Below are 22,431 nucleotides of genomic sequence, written 5' to 3' on the forward strand. Positions count from 1 at the left end.
CTTTAACAATGTGCACAAACCCTAACTCAGGCGTGCATTCACTAAAGCTTGAATATCGTTTAGTTCATTTTGATTGCTTCTAGTTTTGGCTGGCTGATGCAAGTCGGATGCAAGTAAGTATGTGTGTGCAGCATGCAGAGATGTCGTAAGATGGACCAATCCCTGCACATCCTTAAAGGGATGTTTGAACTAATAGCAGTAGCCTAATTGGTGTCTTCCTTGTTTAGTACCATGGCTGTTTATGCAGAATCTGTAAATATCTATTCATAATCTGAAATCTGTACAAAGTAGCAATCTGTGTATTTATACAAAAGCTAATGTATATAGTATATATTTAATATGTATATACACGTTCAGTATGCATATATGCCATGGTGGTGTATAACATGGGTGTGTAACAAAACAGAAAATCGTGGGCTAAAGCGACGTATACAATGTAATTTCTGTCTTTGTGTTTTCTTTGTGTTATGAAAACACATCCGTGGATGGAAGTAATGAATGGATGTACATATGTATTGTATTTGATAGGCCTCCTGCAGCTTTTTATCAATGCCTTGTTAAATGAAACCAGATGCAATCAAACAAAGCATTTTGATGTAATCATTTTATGTGTATGTGTGTCTGTACATAATGTGCTCGTTTTACTGTCTCTGAGGTGAGGCCAAAAGGTAGTTTCCGGCCCGGTTTGTAAAATAAAGCCCTTAATTATATAGTCTATACTACTCTAGGCTATTGCTAACTAAGCCCTGTATCGTGTAACCAAATGGGTGCATGTGCCCATGCACCCATTTGCAGGGTCTGCCACATGAAAGTCTGGAGCCCCAGATGGCATTATTAGGTTACAACATGGGCTGGTTGCATTCTTCCCCTCAATTTGATCAGGGAAAAACCATGGCCCAAAGCTCAACGCTCACTACAGCCAATTTGCTCCCATATGAACTCATGAGAAGGAGCAGTGAGCAAGGGAAGAATCATGCAAATGTCGTCTTCCTCGTGCCCTGAAGCTGAGCTTGCATACAGCACGATTAAAATTCACTGAGAACAAGAATATCTAATTTGAGAGAGGAGGCAAGAAACATAAGAACAGCCGCGTGGAGCCCATGCGGTGCTAAATAAGATCAAATACAGAATAGCAATCTTACCTTTGCCGCATTGTTTTGTTTTTCTATTTTCGTTGGATGTTGATATTTTGTTTTACCTTGCTGCACAGGCTATTTCTTCTCTTGATAGTTTGATTGCCTTATACTCAAAATAAACCAGACTCTTACCTTCAACTTAAAAAAAATATTTATTTCTAAATATGGCACTATCTGTAATGCTATATTTAACAAAATCTCTAGAGGCTCAAATGTGACAAGAAAGGAATATCTGCACTGATGCAGCATCCATTTTTATCTTAGTTCCAAATTGTTTATCTTCCAAGGAGTAATCTCCATTTTGTTTGTATAATTTGATGCTAAGATGAGTCTTCAAGATATAAGAGTACATTAACAAGGAACATTGTTTTACATTATTGAAACTATCAATAATCTATATAAAAACCATGGAATGTCAGATGTTTCAGCTTGAATTTAAGATTGAGGAACCTGTTCTCAAAATATTAAAGGTAATTCATGCAATAAAACCATAAACTCATTTTAGTTTTAATATAGATTTGTGTTTTTTATTAGAAATAATGACATTCATCATTTTGTGCTGTGAAAACTGTACATTTACAAGAGGAAAAATAGTAAAATAATTGTCAACAAACTGGAGACGAGAAGAGGATACAAATGGGAATTGGGTAATAACTAGTAACTAGAGGTTTGTACTGCTCTGTGTTCAGGGTACAGGTAGTACACACGCTCAAGTTACGAACAACGGCTTATTAAAAACACATTGTTACAGAAGACAAGAGGTTTGTACATGAAGTGCGCTACACAGTAGTAACCACACCCTGAAGCACATTTTCGAATATATGTTGGTTATTTATTCTAAGGGTCTGCTTTTCAGAGTACAAGTACAATAATCTACCTGTCACAAAGCTCTCCAAAAATATGGAGTTTTGTGCTATAGCGAATCCCTAGTAAATAGATTCCATTTAGTTTGCTAATACAGATTTGTTATACGATAGTCTCATAAAGTCGTCTATATATTATGTAAATATGGAGGAACATGGTATAAAAAATGTATTTCTCTGTAGACATTGGTAAAAAAAAAAACCTGTCTAAAATCCATCCTGCTTGAGCATCAAGCGCCCATCATATTGCACTTTTCTTTTACACTGATGGCTAAAAACACAAATATGTGTTGAATTTCTCAGAGGCCCTGGCACTAGACGTGGAAGTCACGCCAGCAGCAGGAGCCTCTGTATTTTCCCTCTGAAACTCTGTGACCACCTGCAAGGCTGAGAAACAAAAGGGCAATGGTGAAAGTCCTACTCAACCCCATTAGGCCATTGTGGACAGTTCTGGAAGGAGCCTGCATTCTCTAATGCTGTGACCCATCGAAGCAGATGTGTGTCGCCATCACAGGCATCAAAGCAGTTTGCCAGAATGCATTGCTCTCCCCGTGTCAAAAGTCTGTTGGCACCCTTCCCGGTGGTGTTATTGGCATTTTGGTATCCTAAAGCTGGAGGCTTGCAGAAACACCGTCACCATCGCTGCCAGTTGTGTTTGTCCCGTTGCCGTCCTCACTGAATTCATGAGAGAATCATCTGATTTCATAGCTCATTATAGCTTTGTGGTGTTGGCAACAGTGCCAAGAACTGAATCTACGACCGGTAAGTCATGAGGAGAATGGAAAATCTAGAAATCATGAAAATTAAAAGTATAGTAATGATAACTGTGATATTATTAATAATAAGAATAACAATAATTAAAGTGGAAACAACGTCTAGAAGATTGAAATCCAGCTCTGCGTTATGCACACTTTAATCTCAGGCGACGGTGTGAAATTCTCACTACAGAGTGTCTCACGGAGAAGAGTCTCTTATTAGGCTCTGTAGACGCCATTTTAAGTGCAGAGCAGTAGAAGCAAACGATAAACTGGGACAAGGGAAAAACAAAAAAGAAAATGGCTGTTCGTGTCTACCGAACAGCGTAGAGGAAAAAGATGCGTGACGTTGGCTTTTCCTTTCTCTATCCCTTTGGAAGGTTTCTTGACTCCTAGTAGTTTAAGTCAGTTCTCCTCCAGCCCCGTGGAAGAGGCGAAGACGCACTGTTTTTTAGTTTTTCAATAGTCGGTTGAATGCAACAAAGAGAGAAGCACAAACGTGTAGGACCACCAGCGTGGTCTGTGCGAGCCAAGGGCACAGGGGAAGCGTTAGTGGAGTGTGACTGGAACCACAGCCAGTCCTGGTCTATGGGAACCACAGCCAGTCCTGGTCTGTGGAAACCACGCCTCACCCGGCTACACTGACCACCTCCCCCCCGGACACCGGCTCCAGACCGCTCTGTGGAGCCACCTCCACACAACCGCCCCCACTCCTCCTGCGGTGACGAGCTGAGGTTTGAAGACATGGATTCTGGACCGAAGCCCTTCTGAACTCCCCGCCCTGCTTGGTTCGTTCTCTCCAGGCTCCCTCTCTCATCCATACAGGATCCACCGACCGTCCATTGCTCCTTTCCAAAACCAAACACGGGGGCGACTGAGGTGAAACCAGGGAGGCTCGCAGGCCCCCCGTGACGTCCCGTCGCGCTCAGACCTCCGTCTGGAGGTCGATGATGTCCTGCCCCACCAGCGGGATGGTGGTGCCCACCTTCTCCCAGTCCACCGAGTGGAGCTCCAGGGGCGACGCGGCCAGGGGCTCCAGGTCTTTGCGGACCCACGCGGGGGGAGACTGCTGCTGCTGCTGCTGCTGCATGCCCCGGACACCACCGTCCCAGGGCCTGTCCAGAGGAGCCTGCTGCTTGTCCTGCGGGAGGAGAGATAGGGCCTTTGAGTACGGGTGCCTTTGGATCATCACCCAAGGCGTGTATGGATTTCAAGACAGTGGACCTTTGTTTCTTTCAATGTGAATGTATCATGAGTTGAACACTACATGGTGGACTGAATAAAGGCAATGGTACTAAACGATTGATATTGTGCTTTGTTCTATTCGGTGGGGTCAAGTATCCCCCTCCGTGAGGCGTGTGTAACACTGAATGGTGTGTCTAGGTTTTATTTTCTATATTCTACATTGTGAGGTTGTAAATAAACACTCACGCTGTGGTTCGTTTTGTCACTTCCTCCTGATGACACACTCCATCTCACAGACTGTAAGGAGGAAGGAAGGGAATAGGTCTTTATGTGACCTCCAGGCAATAACAACTACAGTTCCACAGTTGTTTTTTGACACAGTCTTTTTTCTGTCTTGATGAAGTAGCTCATCATTTCGGCTCAAATGTTTTTTTTTACACAATGGCCTCTGCCTCTTTTTTATAACTTGTTTGAGCACTGCTTTCAACTTAAAATGAGTTGACCCTGCATGATGACGATGAAAAAGTCCTTATTGTGATGGTTTACCTTGCTGTCAGAGGCGGGAGACTCTCTGTCTTTCTCAGCATGATGCAGCTTCCTGTTGAGATCCTGGAACATGTTCTGGTGCCTCTTCTTTGTGTGCATAATCTTCTCGAAATCTAACTCAGCATAACGCGATTTCTGCCTCTGCAAGGAGAAGGGGACAACGAAACAAAATCCGGGTTAGTCTCACAATAACAACAGCATTTCTGGCAGGCAGTGGGTCTGACCCAAAACAAACGAGAGGAGGACCTCCAAGTCCGAGTGTGTGTGTGGGGGCGTCTTTACCTCCAGGGAGCTCATGGACAGCGTGGAGATGGTCTCGCTCTTGGACATCATGGAGTTCATGGACTCAAAGGTGTTCTCCAGGCTGCTGTGGGTGATGTGCGACTCGCTGGATATGTTGTGCAGGTTCTGGATGGGCGAGTCGCGCTCCGAGTACGACACGCTCACCTGGTCCGAGGGCAGCTGCTGCAGGCCGAAGGCGGCCTGCGGCTCGGCGAAGGGCCCGCTGAGGTGCACCAGCCGGGTCTGCGGCAGCTGGGGCAGCTGGTCCAGGCCGATGTTGTACTTGGACATGTCCTCTTTGGGCTTGGTCCTCAGGGTGGACGTGGTGTTGGGCATGAGCACGTAGCCGCCGCCGCCGCTGACGCCGCTGCTGCCGTCCGAGAGGCCGCAGTCCACGTGGCCGCGGGCCATGTCGGCGTCCAGCTGCTTGAAGAGCTCGCCGTCGCACACGTACACGGGCTTGCCGCAGGAGGGGTCCACGCCGCCCGCCAGCCGGCTCTTCTCCCGCTTCAGGGTGAGGGTGTGGCTGGAGTACTCGGGCATGGCCTGCATGTGGGTCTTGCCGCTGGGGTTGGAGGGCAAGGTGTGGAAGTTGGGCCCCATGGGGAGGGGCATCTGGGGCGGGGCCAACTTCTCCTCGGAGGAACTCGTCATCCCTATGCGAGAACAATAAGGGGAAAAAGGTTGAGTGGATGGAACGATCAAACAGGGTTTCGGGAAAAAGGTTGCAAATTGGCTGAGAGGATGGTAAGTATTTCTGCAGGGGCTGAAATGCCCAGGTTTTATGAAAGAAAATCAAGTAAAAGGATCTAAGGTCTCAGTACTCCAGAATCAAATGAAGGCTCACCTTGTCTGCTGGAATCTCCGTCCTTCTCGAAATCAGACTGTTGAGGAAAGAACAGAAACAAAGGTTTAGTTAGAGATGAATGGTCGCACACAAATAAGGATGAGGCCCACAGGGCTCCCAAGACATTTAAAAAGGAAATGAACTGAAGCAAATTGAAAACTCACCACGTGTTGGCTATGGCCGTTCTGAAGGGAGCTACCAGAATCTCCATTGCCGTCATCCTTACGGTCCACCACTCTGCACTTCACAGCCTCTTGAACCTGAAGAGAAAACAAATTCAATCAAGCAGTCTGCTGAGGACATCCACCTGCAGAGCATACAACCATTTCCCCTTCACTAAAAGCAAACTCCATTCTCTTCCCCCTAATGGGTTTGGTCTTTTCCTTTCCGCCTACCTCTCTGCGCAGGATGCAGTGCACCATCACGATGATGAAGCCCTCTAGGGAGTCGAACACGGCAAAGAGGATCTGGAAGAGGGCCGAGCGGCGGTCGGTAATGGCCAGGACGGCCGACATCCAGGTGAGGGCCAGGAGTGGCAACACCACGCAGGAGCTCCACAGAGATGCCCTGCAGGGAACAGACAGAGAGGCGAGACATGAGCACACCGTGGACCTCGTTATTGAATACCCTGCAGTAATAAAGCCCTGAAGAGGCTTTTGATCGAAGTGAAGACTTACCCGGCTCTCTCCTTCAGTTTCACGTCGGTGATGCCGTCCTTGGACACCAGCTTGTTGAAGACCAGAATACCAATGACCATGTTCACCTGTTTGACGAGATGGGACTGGTATTAGGAATGTGCAAAACAAATCATGTTTAACTTCTTCAACTTGTCATGCACCCTGTGTATTATAACAAGCGGTGGAGGAAATACACACCAGGACGACAGCTGCAGCGGGGCCCACAAACGAGTAGAGAAGACCCCCTTCCAGGGAAAGCCAGCAGCTGAACACAAAGAAAAGTAGAGAAACGTCAGAAAATAAACAAACTAGTAGACTGTATTGGTAGAAAGAAAAGCCCAAAGGGACACCCAGAGAGGCAAGGACAGGAGAGGAGGGTATAATGCTTACTAAGTAACAGTGCCATATCCCTTCGCCTTGGTGAAACCCACAGACACAGCCACCACGAGAGCAGGAAGTCCTGTCAGTAAGGAAAGAAAATGGGGCGAGGGAGGGAAAAAAGCGAGAGAGAGAGAGAGAGAGAGAGAGTTTTAGTGTCAAAAGAAGAATAATCACCCACAAAGGTAGGTCAGGACAGAGATAGAACAGAGGATTTAAAAAACAGGGGAAAAAAAGCCCGGAGCCACACAAAGAGAAGACAAAGAGAGTCGGCCTTACCCCAGCCCAAGCAGAGGAAGCGCTTGCGGATAATGCGGTTGCGCAGACGGCCTGTGACAGCCATGTAGGACTGCCAAGCTTCCGTCAGCACCCAGCAGAAGGAGGAGAGGAAGAAGAAGTGGAGGAGAGCGGCGACGAGAGTGCAGACCACCTGAGGGAATGAGAGGAGACAGAGACAGAGAGAGAGAGAGAGAGAGAGAGTGTGAGAGAGAGAGAGAGAGAGAGAGTGAGAAAGTGCCAGTGGAGTCCCCGATGGCGGGAAATCTTTAGCGAGCTTTAACTGAGATCTAAATGAAGGCGCGGCCCCTTTACCTTGTTGCGAGCCTGGGTCTGTCCGACGAGGATGAGAGCGTTGGAGCAGATGATGGAGATGCAGAAGTTGATCAGGATAACTGAGCGCTCAGAGCGAATGTACCTGGAGAGAAAAAACACCGGGGGGGGGGGGGGGGGGGTGAGTGGGTGATTGAGTGAGTGAGTGACAATCACGTGGTCACATGGGGAGCGTCGAGTACTTTGTGTGGCCTGGTGGCGGAGGGGGGGGGAGGGAGACTTACTTCCAAACGGAGACATAGATGATGATGAGGAGGAGCAGGGTGAGGGAGGACACCCCACAGCCGACGATGAGCGTGACGGACGGGAGCAGTGCCTTGTCCATGATCTGCGCAGGGGGAGACAAGAGGAGAGACATGTAGAGTGTGAAAAAAGATGCACTAGCCCTCAGCTAACACACACACACACACACACACACACAAAAACAGCTCTCAGTCTTCTGGGTACATGCTATCTCAAATAGCAGAGTCGTCCCTGTGGGCGAACAAATGAATGGCATAATGAGGCCACGGCTGGGCAAGGTGACCCCTAGAGGAGCGTGTCAGAAAGATGGAGCGGCCAGCCCGAGCAAGCCCCCCCACCAAGGTCACACCTCCGCCCCACCCCCCGCCCCCCTGTTTGTGCGTTTCTTTTCGAAACCGCCACATGACACGCGGCGAACGCAGAACATGGAGATTTCCCGTCTCTTTCGCCGTCTCATCCACTGCGCTAATTATCACCTCCTCAGCCCGGCTTCATCTTCCCCCCAGTCGTACCGCATACGCGTCATTTCTATTCAGACGCTCTTTCCTTCCTGTGTGTGCGTGCGTGTGTGTGTGTGTGTGTGTGTGCGTGTGTGCGTGTGTGTGTGCGCGCGTGTGTGTGTGTGTGTGTGTGTGTGTGTGTGTGTGCCTGCTTGGTAGTGTGCGTGTGGCGCTCTTCCACTCTCCCTGCAGGAAGGGACAGGTGGGCTATTAGCACCTGTGCATTAATCTACCACCCTGCCCCCCCCGCCCCCCCCCCCCCCTCGCCCAGCAACCCAACCCGTCCGCCCCATTAACCCCCCCATGCACCCCCGGCCCGCCACCTTGCTGGGTCGTGACAGCAGTGCGGTCAACCTCCCAGCTGGTCCCGGTCACCGCACCGTGTACCCGGGCAGCCCTGACGCCGACCCACCATGGGACTGCCTGCCCCCCCCCCCCACCCCCTCCCCCTTCCCCGATCTGCCCGCTGTCGCTGTTATACCCAGCGGGCCAATAGGGACACTGGTGCCAGCCAAAGGAGGAGGAGAGGAGGGAGGGAGGGAGAGGAGGAGGAGGAAGGGGTGGGGGGTGGGGGTGGTTCTTTGTAACAGGAGCCAACATCACCAAGCCTTGTCCAAGGGATTTGACTGTGTACAGCCCCCAGCTCACTTATTGGCTGGGTCAAGTGGAGGAACGCCACCCTGTGTTTTTCAGGCGATTTCATTGTTTTATTTTTGGCTGCTGGGGCTGCTGGGAGTTTGTCTCTATCGACCACCTCTGATTAATCTCCCTCATCAGCATCAGGGTGGTGGGGGGGGCCGCGATGCAGAAATCTGTCAATGCCAAATGCCTTGATTACACGCGGATAACAAATGCTATTTGTTTTCGCCGAAAGGTAGGGTTAGGTTAAGGTTAGTTTTTGCTTCAGGTAATAGGATTACAGGGGTAGAACAGATAAGAGACAGGAATACAAACAACCTAATTACAGTTATCTCGTCTCATCTTATTTTTGGGTTGGTGATTCACAGAAACTATTTTCTAGATTCATGCGAGCATGGTAATGCACACGTGCCTGTGGAGTTAATAGGGTTGACATTGCCTATGGCACCAGACACACAGACAGTAGGTGTCTGTGCCATGCATCTGTGGGCCTCATCTCTTCTTTGTAGGGCTTTGCATGACAAAGATTCCACTTCTGTCTAGTTCAGACAATGGTGGCTCAATTGCATAACAGTATTGGGAACGTGTCTTCAATGACCGTTCTACTGGATCGAAATGCCTTTCTGGAGCAGATTCTAGACATCCACGCGGTGTGCTGCCTTTCGCTATCAAATAGTGTTTGCTTTTCCCTTTGCAATCTCTCCCTTCTATCTGGGTTGACTGAGGGAAAGTGAGACAGCCCATGTGACCTAAATATAACACATGTCTCTCGAGTGCCCTTGACCGAATCTTGATTTCCCCCATTTTTCGTCTTTTCCGACGGGGCGCAGAGGAAAACAGAAAGCCAGAGGGGGACCCATACAGCGATAAGAGCGGTGCACCAAGAAACAAGTTAATTGGTGCACCCCTTCATGTGCGGTGATAATTGATTTCCCAGAGTGCAACCAGCACTAATCAGGGTCATTTTGGTCAAGGACGTCAGCTGGATTAACTAGGTAGGCTGAATCCCAGAGGGGCTCGTTCCAAATGGTGCAGCAGAGACCAACATTAGATCATATCGAATGAGAGCTGGAACACTGCAGTGTCTGGCTGTTTTTCTCCCCCCCCCCCCCCCCCTCTCTCTTTACTCCACCTCGCTCTCCCTCCCTCTTTCTATCTCTCTCTCCCTCTCTTTCTATCTCTCTCTCTCCCCCTGTATCATAATGTCCACAGCTCACATCAAAGGGTGGATGGAGCTGTGGGGCAGAGGGCGGGGAGCGCTGGAAGGTGGTGGTGGCATGACCAGACATCTGTCTCTCTATTGGTCTGCCACTCTGGCATTTTCAGGGCAGAACTGCAGCGGTTGAAGGGGTGGGAGGGAGAGGGGAGAGGCTGGTGGAGAGCGGGAGGGGAGGGGTCTGAGGTAACGGGGAATTCAGAGATACTGGCAGACAGTGATTGGCGCAGCTGCATCCCCACTGTCGGGAGGTTGGAAGCACAACACAACGACGGTGTGGCCTCAGTGTCTCTTTACAATAAAATACAGGAGCCACTGCATCTGATGAACAATAGACTGCATAATGCAGTAGGCTACTGTACAGTATCAAGTCCCCAAAAATAACAAGCATGCAGCCTTTGCGGACATTCAAAACAGTTGTTATAACCGAGTGTGCACTATTAAAACGACACCAATAAACAGACACTCGGATCGCCGAACTACGTGGACAATGGATGCCATCTGTTGATTGGCGGGGTTAATTAATTAAGTTATTAAGTCAGAGCAAAACCTAATTGCACAGTAGCGGTGGACAGAGTGATTTTCTCAGAGCCCCGGGGAGGAGGGAAAGGAGGAGGAGGTAGTGTGGCTCAGTTACCAAAAATCACACGGACCGAGTTTGCGCAGCAGAAGACGTTACCAGGGCAACAACACGGGGAATTGCTCCAGAGACATTCGATTTATAGGCAGTCACAAGCCCTGTGTGATGTTTAATAGATGGTGTCCGTCTGCACGTCCACACACCGTTACATTGTGAAAATAGCAGCCTTTATATTTACCTATGAGCTCATAAAGGCTATCAACCCATAACCCCACGGCCACATCGACTAATTAGTGAGGCATTGTGAAGAAAAAAAATGTCTCATTAGGAAACTGTTATTAGGCTATTTCGATGTTTTATAACACACATCGATAATTCGTCTGTTTTGCCGTTTATCAGGCTGCGATTCAATAGAAATACCGATAAACAAAGTCGTTCTTAAACGACATGCAAAATGCTTCTTCATCATCTTGTTTCAACATGTTGCTCAATAAAGCGCCCAAATAATTTGAATCATAAATAAAGCAGGCTTTAGACGATTAATTTGGTCAAATGCACCTGCAGAAACACAAAAGGTGTGAAACGGACGCAATCTAACGAATCGTGCGGAAAAACACGCAAACGCTCCCATTTCAACTTCGCTCGAAGACAAAACCGAATACAAAACACGTTTAACGTCAAAGACGCATCTTAAACTTACCAAATCGGTGTTTATCCGCGATAAAATGGCGAAGGTGGAGAGGCTGTCACACACGCATTTGGTTCTGAATGAATCGACGACGACCGCTCTGCAGCTCCGCGCAGACCAGGTCCCGAGCAGAGAAGAGCTGCACAGAGCACAGGAGAGAGAGACAACAACGGGTTAGGGGAGATTTCCTCGACATCTGAGACACCTCTCAAGAAACTGTTTCCTTTTTTTTTTTTTTTTTTTTACACATTTCTTTTCCAATGAGATAGTTGGTGGTATTCGTGCATGATAAACGAGAACATACAAATACCATCATGTATAATGATAATAATAAATCAATATAAAGTAAAGAGATCAATAAATAAGACTAAGGGACGATTTCTACATTGAATCCCAGTGGGCTACTGTACAAGTTTGTATAAGAAACATATAGTGTTTCATCCAATGTATTGGGGTTGAATGGCATTAACTCAAAACAAGTCTTGTTGACCAGCCGGTAACATTTACATGATTAGTAGTCCTTTTATGCTTTTCAATAGGCCAACATGCTCGAACAAAATCATAGCCCAACACAAAATTCACTTCTTTCAACTGAACACGGCATAATAACATGGCAACACACTCAAGAGGACATTGTGTCCATTGTGTGGTGTGAGGTGTTTATGACAACGTCCATACAAGGATGTATCATGCAGAATGTTGATTTGTAAATCAATAGCTGTGCATTGCCACTGATTTTTCAAATAATGTCGATTCAAACAGATGGGGGAGAACATTTCAAGCCTTTTTCATGACTAAAAGTGTTAAGAAAATATCCTAGATCATAATTGTTCTATCATACTGTTGAAAATACTGTGGGGTGCACATTTTTAGGGAATCTATTAAGAATATGGAGAATTGATGACCTTAAAGCTTTAAACTGTATTTCATGGTTTGATTCATTGCTCTGCCCTCGGTTGGGCCAGTGAAGAGCAGCATAGGTCCCAATCAGACTCAGTGCGTAGGCTCTAAAATGGAAGCTAGTCGTTTTTATATCAAGCTCCATCTCCTCTAATTCTCACCTCTATTTTTTTTCCTTCTTCTTCAATGTACTGCCCCTGCTGTTGTATAAGCCTGCAGCAGTTTTAACCAAGCCGACTAGGCCAAAATCAATATATCTTACAACTGAAAGGTGCTTTAACTCATACATATAAATGCATCTCTATCAGCCGGACGTCTCAGAATGAGGTTGGACAGCCGTGACTGACCCCCTATACATCCAGCCAGGCCTGTCTCCTCTCTAGCTTTTCCTTTGTCCTTACTCCCTGTCCATTCATCCCAAGTGATGAATCCAATTTGTCCGGAAGCGCCCAGTCCACCCTCGCTCAGACCACATAAGGTAATTATATTAGATTCATATCTATCATCCTCTTTGTCTCCTTTAAGCTTCCTGGCCATTGACTTCTACAGCCTTAGACTTTGCCTGTCTGCTGGCGTCTCTATGGGGCAAGTGGCTCTGGTTAGACATAAACTATAGTATATGATGGCCGGTATTGATTCAGGTCAGGCTAGCCCACAGCTCTCCTTATTCTCCAACAACTCAAATGAAATGCACCTCACCCCGTGCAAAAGGCTCAGGGTGGACTGATGGTAAACAGAGTGCATCGGGGCCAGGATGGGGGAGGAGGGAGATGTGTATAAGGACCTTGAGGTCATGTGATGAGAGGGCAGGTAACATGAAACACCAAGCATGGGGGCTGGCGATCGGAGCACTCTGCCTGGCTACATCTCTGGAGACTCATCAGTGTATGTGTGCGGTCGCGTTGTACAAAACAACACAACAAAAGGATTTCTGTCCACAAACACTTACGTTTCGCTCTCGTCCCAGGAGATGCAGGTCTCGTTGATGGTACCCTGTGAGGGAGGAGGCAGACAAAACAAACATGAAACATGGAGGTGGACGTGTGTAACCCATGCACGGCCTGGAACAGCCGCTCTTTAGAAACGTGTGAGATGCAACAGCTATGACAGGCAGTCAATCTGCTTCCCTTCCCGACCTCCCCCCTTTGCTTTACCCACACTCCCCCTCCTGCGCCCTCTGAGGGAAAAACAACCCCGGCTACCAGTCAGTGGATCAAAGCGGCCTAATTAGGCGCGCCTCGGACATAATTATTCAGTCAACTTTTTCCCCCGCTGCGATGTCTGTGGGTTGTCGCTGACAGGAGGCGAAAGTCTCGATGGCACAGCAAATGTCACCGCCAAGACTTTCAAAATGTCACCCCCCCCCCCTCCCGCCCGCACTGTGGTGAGCTAACACCCCTCCGGGGCCCAGAGGACGAAGGAGGGTGGCTCGGTTTAGTCAGCTCATGTCTTTATTTCTTTATCAAGCCAACCAAAGTAGAATTTCGACTTACATTGTGGAGGTGGGGGAACTCAATCTCAACGGGGGAGGAGAGGAGGGTGGGGCTGGGGTTCACGGTCACGGTCACCACCTTGGAGTTGAGGAGGCTGCTGTTGCTGTAGAGACAAACGAGGGTGTTTTTAGTGATTTTTAGTGTGGTTAACAAGACACACATTGATTTGGCGTCTATATCATGACCACCGGGGCAGTGGGTGGGCATTGCCGTCAGCTCTGGGATTCATACCTTTGTTGGGAGATAATGGTCCCAAGGTTTCTGTAGAGGACAATGCCGGTAAAAAAGGCGGTGGTACCATCTGCACCAAAAGAAAGAGAGAAGAAAAAGAAACACTATTAGTCTGAAAAGGTACGATAACAGACCACCAACCGAGTTAACCAGGGAACACAATGGAACACACACACACACACACACAACAACCTGAGGCTCAGTAGTAATGAGGATCCACACCTGATTGGTCGATGGAGAGGGCGTCGCGCGACACAGTGATTTTCTCCTCTGCGGTGCGGACCCAGTCCAGCATTCCCCTCCAGCCCTTCACTGGGAAGTTGAAGTTGGTGGCGGTGCTGGTGGGCCTCTTGTGGATGCTCAGCACTGTTGTGGAGAACACACAGGGTCACGTCAGTGAGTCAACAACAACAAAATGGCTTTGATTTATGGACCATTGTGTGGAAGTTTGCCATGCTGACCACTAGGTGGTGCTGCGGCATCGTGATTCATTAATTTCTTGTGAAAGCGCTCACATTGTGTAGAGTATTTCTTCCCTCTGTTGTGTAAGCCCGTACATCCCATCGCAGAGTACAGCGGCTCAGTGCCTTACAGACGAGGGGATAGGTCTTACTAACGGCGTATATATTTCTCCCTCCCAAATGTACCAGATTGCTTGGTTGAATAATGTGTCACTGTAAATGTCACCGGGGGATCAGGCGCCAGGATGGCACCTCAACTGGCAGAAGGACTGTGACTGTGTGCGGTGATGTACACTGCCACCGTGTGTCAAAATGACAAATTCCCATCAGCCCCTGCAGGATTTATAGTGATGCACTCACAAGTGCTCCCTGGATTTGCTACCGCTGATGGCCAGAAGGAAGAGATCGAGGGGGGGGGGGGGGGGAGGGGAGGGGGGCTCACCTAAATTCTCAGTGACTTCGTAGATATCCTGAAAGCCGCTCATTTGTGTGCCAATCATGTTCACAAAGTCCTCCACCAGGCGCAGGAACTCCTTGATGTTGGCCCCCATCTAGGCAACACACAAGACAGGACAACACGCTTGTTAGGAGGATTGCTTTGGTCTCATTATATGCAATTCAAAATTCCCTCCATGGCAACATTTTTCTGTTGCAGTCATTTCAAAAGAATCTAGTTGGTATTCCTTTTAGAGCACTCCACTCTAAAGGCGCACAGAGAACCCACATCACTGGCTGCTGCTATGCAACACCAGACTCCTTCCTGAGGCCCATAAATGGTCAGACTGTTTATGCTCGGGGTCCTTTCTTTCCCTCCTGCATGCCCACTCCCTCCTGTTCAGTGGGAAAGGGGGAGGACCGTCTGGCATTGCGTATCTCTGACGCAGAACTGCAGCGGTGTGGGCGCAAGGTGTGTGTCTATGTGTGATGATGCGCCATCTCTGCCCCTTTACAACTGACCATACTGGTCTCAAGGCTGCCAAAACAGACGCACAGATTGCAGAGTAGGCGTAGTGATGCTATCCCTCTCTCTCTTTCTCTGTCGCACTTTGACTCACACTGTTCTTTCTGAGAGGCATTATCCTAGCATTCTGTCCTTGGCTTTCACAGTAGAGCTTAATATAATTGTGGGCTATTTGTTGTTGGTTGAGGGACTGGAGGAATCACAACTTTATAACTAGGAGTACACTTTCTTGTGGATGTAGGGAGTTATGAAACATCCAAAACCTTTTGATGTGGGTCCTTGTGGTGTGGAGTCTGTCCTGGCATCTCGTCTAAGGTGCTAATTGGCCTAACGGCATGACTCATCCCTACTTTTACCCCCACAGCCCCCCATATTCTCACACTTACACCCTGTTCATGGCAACTTGTGAAATGCACCCCCGAAAAAGTCCTTCTCCCCCAATATCGTCAAAATTTCCCCCAAACAAGGGAACATTAGTGCATTTCACACTGCCAGCCTCACACAGATACACACATGCACACATACACACAAGCACAGCGTCTTATCACTTACCAGCTGTGCCTCCTCCCATTTGTCACGATGTTCCTCCTTCAGTAAGTTGCTGATGGTCTGAACATAGTTCTGCAGATGATAAGACAGAGAATACAAGCATTAGAACACCATGCACTGCTTAATAAAATGTATTAATTTATAAAATGTAACTTATTTTAGAATGCTGGATAGCTACTACAATAGCATGAAATATCAGGTTGCAACCATGGATAGAGATGGATAGAGATGTGTGTGTTAATCTCACCTCTACGTCGGCGTTGCTCAGTCTCAGGCTGGTTCCCTTGTACATCTCCGTGGTGTTCCTGAGGATTTCCATGGTAGCCAGCAGGTCTCCGCTGTATGTGGCGCCTTGGTCGGTGGACGATCTCAGGCGGGAAATCACCTCTGGGACACCATCGATGCCCTGTCCTGTCTGGATCTGGGAGCTGAACTCCTGAGCCTGAATAGAGAACAGAGAGCAGACCGTCAAAGACTGCCGCATGATAACCTATGCTTGTATCGAGGCAGGGCGGGCCTGAAGCCGGGAAGACCTGGCCGGTCTGGGACTCACCATGTTCTGAATGGTCTTGTAGTTCTCAGAGATGCACTTGATGTGAGTGGGACTCTCCCAATAGGCCAGACCCACGGCGTCCAGGGTGCAGCGGCGCAGAATCAAGCCTGATGATTGAAATTCACGTTGAAATTGGTTGTCATGGTGAATAATTATTACCATCAGCCCTCACTTCCAAATCATGCACATTGCATGCTTAAGGGGGTGAACATAATGGACTGAGTAAGTACCTGAGGCATCGGAAGGGCAGGTGACGGCGGACGTGTCTCCAGCGGGGGTTCTCTTCCAGATGACGTCTCCGGTCATCTCTTCAGGGCAGATCTCATGGGGCTCTGGGCATCTCCTCTCATTGCAGCGCTTCTTCTCCTCTGTGACTCCGGGGCATGGCTCTCCTCCGAACAAAGGCCCCTCGCACATCCTCTGTCTCTGCTGGATCCCGCCGCCGCACGACTTGCTGCAGCTAGCCCAGGTGGTCCACGACTGCCAGCGTCCATCGACTACAAAGAGACACAGCAGCACATGCATGTCACGAAAAATCAAACTTTTGATTTGAGATTCATTGCCGAGTTCCGTTTGAGAGGCTCTGCTGATACGCTGTTTATGCCAGAGAACTGCTAACAGGGGGGGGGGGGGGGGGCAAGGGGAGTCACTCACCAGGGCAATCTTTCAAGAAGCAGTTGGTCGACTCCTTCCAGCCTCCGTGGCACTCAGAGCCGCCATAGGAGGGCCCGTTGCACTCTCTGGTCCTCTGCATGGTTCCGTTGGAGCAAGAGGTAGAACAGGGGGTCCAGGCTGCCCACTCGTTCCAGGATCCATCCACTAGAGGGAAGCAGAGAGGGGGGTTAGCCAAGGACCAGGGAATTTTGCATGGCTGCACGTCATCCATTTTAACTCATAAACAATGCATTGCAATGGGACTGTGTTGAACCTTGTTATGTACAAGTTAAACCCTGATAAGAATCTTTCAAAAGAAGCCCTTCAGTTAATGATTTCATATAGGTGGAAGCTCTTAGAGCCGTTTAAAATGGAATATAAAAGATTAGTCTAGAATATAAAAGTGTGAAGTCTATATACAAAAATAGTAATGTTATTTGAATTGAAAGTGACCTATTAAGGGGAATCAATCTTGAAAGCCTTTCTATTATGTGTGAAATGAGAAAAGGTTTTCATTAAAGACCCGCAATCATTCTCCTAGCCCCCAGATGCAAGCGTGTCACAATTATCTGCTGGTGCAGACAGCCATCAGCTGAAGGGGGTTTTGTCAGGACAATTTAGTGAATTGACTTGTCTATTTACAAAGAAGACTTTAAAAAACGACCCACACACTAAGTAAGTTGAAGGGGGGCAAATACATAGAAATTTAAACCGATATCTGGTGACAGTCAAAAGCGATCATGATAATGGACAGGCTTTTGAGGAGAGAAAAACACCCCTAGCATACGTAATACATGAGCTGTAAAAATGCATTTAAAGTGCCGGCAGAGAGGACACAAGTAGGTGGTGAGATAGCAGCTGAAAAGGTCTGAAAGGCGTTGGATGACCATGAGCAGTGCCTGAGTCACCGGGCGTTTGTATGGTGCCGCTGACTAACAAGCAGTATTTGTTTAGTGCGTGAGTCAGTGATTGTGGGCTGGTAGGGAATGCCACTCATAATTGGTTGGAATCTCTTTAACTTAATAGGCACTCAGGTGTGTGGGAGTCAGTGGGCCACATTAACACAAAGCCTCTGTCAAAGTCAAAGTAATAATCCCAGAATTTGTTGCAGGCGTGAACGCTGCTCTGTGCTAAATAGCTTATAAACATGGACTCAATGTTCCCCCGCTGCATGTTGCTGGCTCACTTTCCTTCCCTGATAAATCTGATTTATTGCAGGGCTGCTGCAGTCTAAATCCTCTAATGGGAGGATTAGGATACGAGCATTTCATTCCCGCAGATTCTAATGTTACCAGGGTCTGCGCCTGTAAGGGACTGACCTGGGCAGATGGCGATGTTGCAGTACTTGGTTTGCTTCTTGGGGCCGGTGCAGGGCTCTCCTCCGTGCTCGGGCTGCTTGCAGGAGCGAAGGCGCTCGCGGAATCCACGGCCACAGGTGGAGGAACACAGGCTCCAGGGAGCCCATTCGTCCCAAGCACCATCGACTAGTCAGAAAGGGGGGCGCAGCGTGTGAGTGACTATGCACTGTACACTTCTTCTTTCTGTCTGGCTGTGAATTGTTTGTACCTATATAAATATACGTGTATTGTGACTCTTGTGTTATCCTTATGGAGGATTAGAACCATAAGTGGATGCTCAACGTGATGATGAAGGCTATGGTATTGGGGTTGTGATTCAAAAATTGTCCACTTGGTGGAGTAGCGCTCCATTGTATAGGCACGGCTCAAGTCTTTCTTCCCTTCAGTAAAACACACACACACACACACACACACACACACACACACACACACACACACACACACACACACAGTTTGCTCCACTCACCGGGGCAGACGGCGGAGTTGTTGCAGGGGCGGTTCTCGCGGAGGGGTCCGGTGCACTGGGTAGTGAAGACGGAGGTGACACAGGTGCGTGTGCGTCCCTGCCAGCCCTCCCCGCATGTGACCGAACACACACTCCACTGGGACCACTCGTCCACCACTGCTTCTACTCCCACCACAGAAACAACAACAACAACAACAACAACAAAAACGGGACATCGGTTAGCATTGGAGGGCTTGTTCCCTCTACGTTGTTGTGTGTTCTGTCACCATGGCTTCTTAGAAGGCTGCGCTTATAAACTACAAGCCAGGCAAAAAAACAATCAACCTGTAGAGCCTCTCACCTGCTGGAGTGGCTACGGCCCTGCTAGCATCGTCAACATTATCTCTCTTCAGACCGATAATGGACCGCAGGCCCTGACTCATGCTGCGCGCTTTACCTGCGAGAGAGCGAGAAAGAGAGAGAGAGAGAGAGAGAGAGAGAGAGATGCATATTAATGAATCACGTCGGGCCAATTTCAAACCTACGGGCACGCCTGCTGCGCGACCACCGTGCCTGTGAGTGACAGGGGGAGCCCAAGCTTACCGATGCAAGGCTGAGGGTTGCAGGCACGGCCCTCCTCGACCACACCCTGGCACACGCTGTTCTCCGGTTGGCAGGCGCGGTTGCGCACCTGAACTCCGGCACCACACTCCTGGCTGCACTCGGCCCAACGGCCCCACGTGCTCCAGCCCTCTGCAGGGAGGAAAGAAGGAAAGCAGGGAAAAGAGCGGTTAATTCGGCTTCGGGGACACTTGCCAGGAGACATCTGGTTAACACTTCGACCCCACAACGGGGATTTTACATGGAGGTGGCATTGGGCAGATACTATAAATATGATCCTCATATGCATAGGCGTTGATCGTGACCACTGCACATCCAGTAGCTGTGACTAGTGACTAGAAGTTCTGCCTTTAAGAGAGCGAGAGACAAGTGGCCGGCGTTTCGATTTCAGCTGGCAGCTGACTGGGGAGGTAGGAGGGGGGGGGCTTTGGGCAGGTAGACTCCCCAAGTGTTTGCTTTGGCCAACGTGTGCTCGCTCATGCTGTGTGTGTGTGTGTGTGTGCGGTAAAGCTGCTCAGGCCACTTAGGCTCTGAGGGGCACACCTTCCACGAACACGCTCTGATTTACTCTTCATTACGGCGGCGTGGCCCGGGGCACACTGCCCGCTTTCTCCCGGGCTCCCTAGGCAAACATCATTACCCGGTGCAGCTCCCCGCTCAGGGTGTAATGGACGGGGCGATGGGTGAGGGGGCGTCCTGCAGACAAGTGTCAGGGTGAACATGTTCTTCCATGTAACGCAAACATGGCAATCTATAGTCAGGGGGGGGTGGAGGTTCTCACAGGTTATCACACCAGGTGTGAGTTCCCTCGCCCTCTGTCTTTTGCTTGGTCGGTTGTTATGAAACCTGTCTTGTTTTTTTTCTTGTTTGTTCAAAGTTTTGATGTGATCTGTTAGGTTAAAGTGTAGGCTTTTTCTTGGTTGTTTTAAGATTGGACACATGCATGGACTTTGTAAACGGAGGATAACACCACATGGGGTGAGTGCGTGTGCGCGACACTTACTGATGATCTCGGCGTCGCGGCTCACGTCCTTGGGCACCGGGGTACACTTCTCCACGTACACACCGCCCCTGAAGCAGCTGCCTGGCTTCCTCTGTGGGGCCTCCCAACACTGGCAAGGGGTGTTCATGATGCCGCAGGGGTTGTCATGGCTACTCGCCGACAGGCACTTCTCCAGCCACAGGCACAGCATCTGGCAGGCGGGCATGCTGGGGTTCCTCTTCCCGACCACGAGGAACTCGGCCTTGAACTCGCCGTCGGCACTGACGTCCTCGACCATCTCCTGGAGGCCATTGCGGGGCGCCACCTTGCGGACCTGCAGGAACTGCTTGGTGGACTCCAGGTAGGTGACGGTGGTGGAGGCGTCGCACATGCGCACCACCTCGTCGAAGCTCTCCATGCCCAGGTAGGTGCGGGAGGTCTCGATGAAGGAGTCGAACTGGAAGGTGCGGATCTGGCGCGGCACGCAGGTGTCGGTGGGCTTGGTGATCTTCATGTAGACGGTGTAGCGGCGCGGGTCGGGGTTCTGCAGGGTCCAGGAGCAGGGCGTGGAGGGCAGGGCGGCGGCCGAGGTGAACACCCCGAAGAAGCGGCTCTGCTCCAGGGTGGCGCAGGTGGCGGAGGCCGGTCCCGACGGGGTGCAGGTGGCCATGCCGAAGAGGAGCAGGGCGAGGGCCACGCAGGGCGCGGCGGGGGCTGAACACGCCATCGGAGGGGTTGTGTTCAGGGGAGGCTTGGTGTCGTTGATTACGGCGACTGCTGTTGCGCTGATGCTTTGGCACTTGCGTCTGGTTGTGCAATACTAGCTGGGCTTCTTGTCGGGCTTCAGTGGGAATGCACAGAAGCTCACAGCTCTATGCTGCGGACAAGTGGAGAGATGGAGAGACAGAGGGAAATCACCATTAGCGCATAGTACTTTCTTTTGTGCGAGTGCATAATCACTCATTCAAAAAGTCTACGGAGCTGAGCATAATAGCGCTGGAAAGCGTAATTACAGGCAGGGTTGTCAGCCCTCTCCATGCTGCAGCCTCCCACATGCTGGCCTTCCTGCGTCATACTGACGTCCATGGCACCGTCGCCTTGGTTACCACAGACGCTTCTCAGTTCACTTACTTTCACAATGCCCCGCCACACGGCTGAGTGTTGGATTAAAGGGGTTGTTAGTCTGTTGCGGTGACACATACGTTGTTATCAAAAGGACCCTACATCCATCTGGTTGCTTATGTAGATTGTTGCATAATGGTGCATAGACCTGCATAGTTTCAAACTAATACTCTGCAACGCTCCTAGTAAAATGACACGTGAAACATGTGCAGGTATTCCAAATGCATATCACTTGTGAGCCCCCCCACCCCCCATTACTGCAATGACTAACGCGTTAATACAATGCATTAACATCTTTAATTAATGTATTCATTCATATAATTGCTTTTGGAGCATGCATGATCCAAAAGCAATCAGGGGAAGGTGTGAAGCCCCATTGTACTCGAGACTAACCCAGACGAGGTGAGACAGACTCTCATTCATCGTCAAGATCCATGCTCTGGAAGAATATATGTATCAGAGCCGGGGAAAGACTGTTGCTCAGCAACATGTTCAACGTGTGCACACTGCACACGGCCGTCCGTGCGCGTGCACACAAAAAATACACGCGTGCACGGACACAACATTCCATGCGTGCGCAAACCGATGCACTGATGCATCGGTGCAGATTAAGGACCTCTTAAGTTTCGCGACCACTGCACCCAAACGCCAAGACGGCCGACAGCTTACATGATTCAGCGAGGAGACGAAGTGTTGTGCATGGGAAGAGCACACAGCTATGTCTGTGCAGGGGACGGGTGAGTCTTCCTGAGGGTAATGGTGATGAGGCGGGGTCTGAATGCCGACCTCCTGCAGTGACAGCCACTCGAAGCGCACCTGAACTTCTCAAAGGCTTCCTACTTCTAATTGCTCTATCTCTCCCTCTCCCTGCCTCCTATGACTCCCTCCCTCCCTCCCTCTCTCTCTCTCCCTCCCTCCCCCCTCCCACTCTTACACTCAAAGCAACAGACCTTGCCT

The 22,431-nt window shown here is 49.4% G+C and overlaps 1 protein-coding gene across 3 annotated transcripts; it reads right to left on the bottom strand.

Moving 5' to 3' along the window:
- Nucleotides 1-3,679: 3,679 nt before the first annotated feature.
- LOC311364861 (adhesion G protein-coupled receptor B1-like) lies at nucleotides 3,680-21,079 on the bottom strand (the record flags this gene model as incomplete). 3 transcript variants are annotated; one of them, XM_084484352.1, is made up of 29 exons in its annotated part: nucleotides 3,680-3,895; nucleotides 4,186-4,236; nucleotides 4,486-4,626; nucleotides 4,768-5,423; nucleotides 5,615-5,651; nucleotides 5,779-5,874; nucleotides 6,010-6,181; nucleotides 6,292-6,377; nucleotides 6,490-6,556; nucleotides 6,682-6,751; nucleotides 6,949-7,099; nucleotides 7,261-7,363; nucleotides 7,503-7,606; nucleotides 11,157-11,283; nucleotides 12,994-13,037; nucleotides 13,538-13,640; nucleotides 13,769-13,838; nucleotides 13,991-14,134; nucleotides 14,672-14,780; nucleotides 15,743-15,811; nucleotides 15,987-16,181; nucleotides 16,293-16,399; nucleotides 16,523-16,789; nucleotides 16,947-17,111; nucleotides 18,266-18,430; nucleotides 18,771-18,932; nucleotides 19,111-19,206; nucleotides 19,353-19,502; nucleotides 20,374-21,079. In XM_084484352.1, 29 exons carry the CDS (start codon nucleotides 21,077-21,079, stop codon nucleotides 3,680-3,682), a joined length of 4,629 nt encoding a protein of 1,542 aa, XP_084340478.1. The 3 variants fall into 3 exon arrangements, with proteins under 3 accessions (XP_084340478.1, XP_084340477.1, XP_084340476.1); XM_084484351.1 differs by having other exon boundaries at nucleotides 5,782-5,874; nucleotides 18,771-18,935; XM_084484350.1 differs by having other exon boundaries at nucleotides 18,771-18,935.
- Nucleotides 21,080-22,431: the final 1,352 nt, after the last annotated feature.

Source organism: Micromesistius poutassou (assembly GCF_964030765.1).
Source record: "Micromesistius poutassou genome assembly, chromosome: 20".
Lineage (NCBI taxonomy): Eukaryota > Metazoa > Chordata > Actinopteri > Gadiformes > Gadidae > Micromesistius > Micromesistius poutassou.